Source organism: Olea europaea, chromosome 5 (assembly GCF_002742605.1).
Source record: "Olea europaea var. sylvestris chromosome 5, O_europaea_v1, whole genome shotgun sequence".
NCBI lineage: Eukaryota > Viridiplantae > Streptophyta > Magnoliopsida > Lamiales > Oleaceae > Olea > Olea europaea.
This window is the reverse complement of record NC_036241.1, coordinates 6,691,058-6,697,137: the sequence shown is the minus strand read 5'-3', so window position 1 is coordinate 6,697,137 and position 6,080 is coordinate 6,691,058. Positions and strand designations below refer to the sequence as shown.

The window sequence follows — 6,080 nt, the reverse complement described above, 5'->3', positions numbered from 1 at the left end:
CCCATCTTAACACATGTTGAAAGAAATGAAGGCGTCAGAACAATGCTCAAACAAGGCCAAGAACACATACAATGGAAACATATGCCATCTCATGTTTTGGTGGCAAGAATCAATAGTTTTATCCATTGAAGAAAAACTCCAGAAACTAGGTTAGGTAGTGAAAGAATACATGATGTTACCAAGACTGTGTTCACTAATAAAATAGCTTTTGCTTTAAAATAGTTTCACCCAAAGCCCTACCAAATTGTAATTCCTACATCTACTAATAACACCAGTTTTACTTGGACTGTTACTCCTAGTACTAAACAAGCGGCACAAACAATTAGGATTCTCTTTTTGTCATTTTTGGTGGGGGAAGCATGCAGGTATCCAAGCCAAAGAAAAAGAGAACATTATCTCATAACAAAAGCACAATTAACACTTAAATAATGATTACCTGAGGGATCATAGCAGGAGGAGGTTGCCCATAAAACAGTTGCTGTCCGATGCCCGGAGCACCAGGAGGATACATCGGCATACGTGGAGCAATCGAAGGTGGCATTGCAACTGGCCGCATTTGCGAAAACTGGGCCTGCAATTGATAAAGAAAATGAATAGAACTCATGGTAAAAATATTTTTGCAAAGCTCAATTACGTCCATTTCTATAAATTGAAAATTAAGGCATATGACAGAAAATATTAAGAAGCCAAACACAGCCTATTTAATATCTCATAGACGAATAAAAAGATAAAAATGTTATTACAGTAATTTACAAAGGGACAAGCTCGCCTCCCCACCTCCTTGGGTACAATACTGCAGCGGGGAGGACTGTATGGTCGCATATTATTGAAATGGGGTAGGATTGGTTACCACATGGACACTCCCAGGAATGTACCATACCAAACACAGGATCATTAAAAGGCTAAGGAAGGCTTATTTCATTCCAAACCCATTTCCAGAATAACTAACAAGTGCCACCTAAATAACAAGCCAAACTTGGTATTGTGTCCATGAAAGCATGAAAACGACCCTTTCCCAAATGGTTTTAAAGCACTAGAAAACAGAAGTTGAGAAAATGGGGCTACAAATAATTCAATATTATTGAAGATACCCAGTAATAAAAGATTCTAAATAAGATACAGCGAAAAATTTTATGCCAATGTGAACCATAAAGAGAACGATATAGGGTTACCAACAAATCAGTGCAGCTAGGTTGGTATTTGTTTCTTGGACGATATATATTTCTGATTAAATTTACCTGTAACCTAGCCCTTCTCTCTTCTTTTCGCTGCGCAACTGCAACATATAATGGCTTGCTAACCACCATTTTCCCATTCATCTCAGTAAGCTAAAATTAAAAATTAAAAAGCCACTACATCAGCTGTCATTACAATATAAAAGATATAAACCGCAACAGCATCACTTATGCTGTGCAACTTACTGCTCGAGAAGCTTCTTCAGGAGTAGAGAAGGCAACAAATCCAGATCCTCTGCTTACTCCACTAGGATCTTGCATAACCTGTGATACAAGCAAAATAAAACAATATTCACAACTGAATCATTCACCAAACGACAAATAAACAGAGAACCAACAAATGTTAAAATTCTCGATTCAGTATCTTCTCTTCAAGAACATGAACATACCTTGCATGATGTAATTGAACCGAACTCCGAAAACATTTCCTTCAGTTTTCCGTCATCAATGCTATCATCCAAATTTTTTATATATAAATTAACTCCTTGGTATTTGTCTACAGCTTCCTTGGCACTCTGCTCAAATCGACTTTTGAGTTCTTGCTCTCTTTCGTATTTCTTCTGGGCTTTGCCAACGTACCACTCCTTATCATCAATTTTTGCCCCATTTAGAGCTTCAACAGCTTTTGCAGCATCATCGGCAATTTCAAAATTGACAAACCCAAAACATTTTGACTTTCCGTCTGCATCCCTCATGATAACAGCACTAGTAATTGTTCCATATTCAGCAAAAATTTTCTTCAAATCATCATCTGTAGTAGACTCTGCCAGATTTTTCACATAGACATTATTGAACTTCGTCCTGTCTGATACTGATTCTCTCTCCTGCTTACGAAGGAAATGTCCCACATACACTTGCTTATCATTAATAAGCATGCCATTTAGCTTGTCTATTGCATTTTGTGCAGATTCTGCATTTTCAAATTGGACAAACCCATAGCCTTTTGATTGGCCATTAGGATCTGTTGCTATCTTGCAGGAAAGAATGTTCCCAAAGCTCGAAAATGTGTCATGTAATGCTTTGTTATCAATTGATTTGTCCAAATTCTGCATAGATCAGTGAACATGTAACTACAACAGAGAAAAAACAAAAGAGATATGGAAGCCAGTAAACAAAATGCCAATCCCAAGTGAACAATCCATTCTGCAGATCATTAGTATATCCATGTGGAGCAAAAACAACATAAAGTCAATTCTCCATATCTTCCTAAAAGGTAAAAATTGTAAATTTCAAGGCAACAAATACAAATGTTAGTATTAACAAAGAAATGCGAAGCTGGAGACTGGAGGGAAGTTGAAAATCAAAGTTATTCTGAACGGAGCATTAAAAAAAAAAAAAAAAAAAAAAAAAAAAAGATCCGACGTCACCATAATAAGGGGACACATAAAGTGACTAACATATTCCATATACTAAACACAGTGCAGTAAACTTCTGATGGAGCAGAGCGCCAGACTAAAATCAGAATGCTTAAAATCAAGAAAGGAAAAAGATCGAAAAATAAATGGCACATGAACATGGTTCTTACCTTTATAAAGATATTTGCTGCTCCACTTTTACGGATACTGGGATCCCGATGAGAATACATGATTCTAATTGACCTGTTATTGAGAGGAGTGAAGTTTAAAACCTCCATAGCCCTTGCCGCTGTATACCAGGTAAACAGAAAAGACCTCGGTCATTGACTAAAAACAAATCATTTCATTCTCAGTGGAAATAAGAAATGAGAGTAACAAACAATATTTCACAACAGGACAGGGCAAAAGAGACATTGCGAACAACTTCTCAGAGCCATCCACACACATGCACAAGCAGTCACATTATCAATGGCAAAACAACTTATGTGAATTATACTTTCTTTAAAAAAATCTATAATCCCCGAAGTCTACAGAAGGAAGCCTTTCTGTCGGAGCTCATAGTTTGTTCTCTTCATATTTAACAAACATTCAGAAGGCTAGATCAGAGAGAATGCAGTTCAGCTCCATGATACAGAACTTCGGGGCACTTTGAAGCATAAGCCACAACCAATAATATAACTAAATTGACCAACTATTTGCTAGACTTTCTTGCGGGAAGGGGGCTAGCATTACAGTTGCAGAAGTAGACGAACAGAGTACACTTGGGTTCTTCATTTCTTCTCTTCCATTCTTTAATCTCCAGATCCTTTTTCTTTCAGTTTTTAAAGTTGTTTGTGTTAAACAGAACCCAAAAATACCTTCAAACGTCATAAGTTACTTAAAAAACCAGCACAAAAACTGAAGATGGTAAAACTATGAGGTTCTTGAAAACAAAACATTCGACCTGTTTACGATCACCTTACACATGATTATTAAATGCACAAAAACTACATATATGCTAACGCCATTTAATGAAAAGCATGAAATGACATGAATTAAGATGAAAAATCCCAATACATGCATAATATAATTTGCAAAGTTCAATAATTGTTCCTGACTCATTGCAAGTACGAGCAAAATAACGATGACAAAATTTGAAGGGTCCAAATGAGATAATATAACAAAGTCCAAAGCTCATCACATTCTTCTTCTTGCGTCTCAATACAACGAAAGTTTGGTAGGCACACATGAAATATGATTCAACACATGAAGCTTGTAAAGCCTTTTAGACGAGCTTATTTGCTAATAAATTATAGAACCAAATTAAAAATACAATCTAAGCATGCACAAAATCAGCTCAGATTATAATGAACCAGACAAGATGGACCATGTTCACAACTTGTTATAAAAAAACCCTGCACAAGAAGGCTCATTTAAACTGGAATGACCAAAACTCAAATTTATTCAGATAACAATAGAAAGTCTCACCATTGTATCAGTTAACTTCAACTTCTTAAAGAGTAATAATTTAACATTTGAAAATTCGATCCAAAGTTTGTCCACACAAGAGATATAACGAAACTAAACTGACAGGCACCTGCAGAATAGCAACTGAGCTACACATTCAATCAAACATTTATGAAAGGTTACCCCAAAAAGATTCACAACACAAATTTCAAGACCCAAAGTTGCATTAAAATAGATAAACAAATGCGCTCACCGTCGATAACTCACCATCGCCAATTAAGACGCGCAACCAAAGGGTAATACAAAATCTCGGAAAATATGTTCATAAAAGAGAAGCCGCATCCAATGAAACTACATCTATACACAAATCTGTTAATAAACAAATCACTAACCATCCTGGGGGCTGCTATAGTTGACGTAACCATAGCCAAGGCTGCGCCGAGTGCTGAGGTCACGACAAACCCGAACAGAAACAACCTGACCGACCTGGTTAAACAGATCGTAGAGCTGCGAGTCCGTCACAGTAAAATCCAAGTCTCCCACATACAGTGAAGTCGTCGGAAACTGGCTGGCCCCTCCACCCGGAGCGGCCGCACCCGGCGTCACCACCACTCCATTCGGACCAGCCGCTGCATTCTGGTGCTGCACCTGAATCTGCGCCATTCCTTCCAAACAGGAAAACTGACCCTAAATCCTCAGGTTTCGAATGAAATTTTTTTTTTTTTTTGGGGTGATTTTTGCCTACTAATAAACTGAAAATTAAATAACAAGATAGTTCAAAAAGGGGGGAATTTGGGGGTAAACTGATACGATCAAAGGATAGATAGAGAGAAGGAATTTTTGGGGTTTTTTTTTTTCCTTTGGGAGGGCAGGGTTCTGCACCGCACTCGACACGAATGGGGCTGCGAAGAATATATATGTGGGTGGAAGTTTTAAGAAACCCTAGCTGGAAATGGAGTCGAATCTGGATCGTCCGATGGGAGGACCAGGGTGCGCACGATATGAAGACACGCGTGAAATCCGGACCAGCGTGATTCGATGTGACATGGTCAAATTTCGACCGTCGAAATCTCCAGTTTGTGTTTGGGTTTTGGCTTACTTGACGTCTCCAACCCCATCCCATTACACCATAATTCATCGAATTGTGCCAAATTTCAAGTGCAAATCACCCTTTAACTAATGGCACCACTTTAGTGCAAAATTGTTCAAATGAATAGTATTGTTAAATATCTTTTCACCTTCTCTTCCACTTTGTACCAATTTTTGTTAAAAGTATATATGTCCATTTGTTATACAATAAATTTTAATTCTAAATTATTATTATTATTATTATTATTATTATTATTATTATTATTATTATGTGCATTTGTAATAAATATTAATCATTTAATCAATAATAATTAGTTGTGAATACTATTTCGATTTTCTAATATCATGATATTGTGATTCAAAACGTATTACACTTTTAGTATTACTAGTGAGGAAAATGTACGTTGCACGTTAATTGGTGAATGTTCTATATAAACATATGGTGGTTGTTGAACAGACATGCACAACAGTACTTTATAAATTGAAATTGAATAAAATAGACACAAGAAAGACATACAAGCAAATTGCAAAAAATTATCGTCGTTCTTTGAATCCACCCATCAACAATGTCATTTTAAGAATGAATATATACAGTGAAAATAGTCGAATATTTGCAAGCTCAATTAATGCATACGATTTGAAATAGTCATATAAACCAAGTATAAAATTATTTAAAAAATACACTAAGCCACTGAATAAATTTTAACGTAATCATGGATAAATTCCATTACTCACCCAACTTTTGAAGCACAATTCAAGTAAATGGCGATATTCACAATCAAAAATGTATTTGGTTAAATAAGAAAGTTATTATCCCAATGCATTAGCAGTTCAAGATTATGAACAATAAAAATCTTGCAATAATAACCAAAAAAAAAAATCCTTACATAGTCTTGCTCAATGTGGAGGGAAGAAATAACAAAAGGTAAGCATCAAGTTAAGCTATAACAGTCCC

At 36.2% G+C, this 6,080-nt stretch overlaps 1 protein-coding gene across 1 annotated transcript in view; it reads right to left on the bottom strand.

Annotated features, from left to right (window-relative positions):
• The window catches only part of LOC111394186 (polyadenylate-binding protein 2-like), a 5,988-nt gene extending 1,051 nt beyond the window's left edge, over positions 1 to 4,937 (bottom strand). Inside the window, exons 1-6 of the mRNA XM_023019952.1 lie at positions 4,429 to 4,937; positions 2,761 to 2,879; positions 1,625 to 2,281; positions 1,422 to 1,499; positions 1,239 to 1,328; positions 437 to 571 (exon numbers count right to left, since the gene is read on the bottom strand). Of these exons, the coding sequence (XP_022875720.1) occupies positions 437 to 571; positions 1,239 to 1,328; positions 1,422 to 1,499; positions 1,625 to 2,281; positions 2,761 to 2,879; positions 4,429 to 4,699 (1,350 nt within the window). The 5' untranslated portion in view covers positions 4,700 to 4,937. The remainder of the gene's footprint in view (positions 1 to 436; positions 572 to 1,238; positions 1,329 to 1,421; positions 1,500 to 1,624; positions 2,282 to 2,760; positions 2,880 to 4,428) is intronic.
• Positions 4,938 to 6,080: the final 1,143 nt, after the last annotated feature.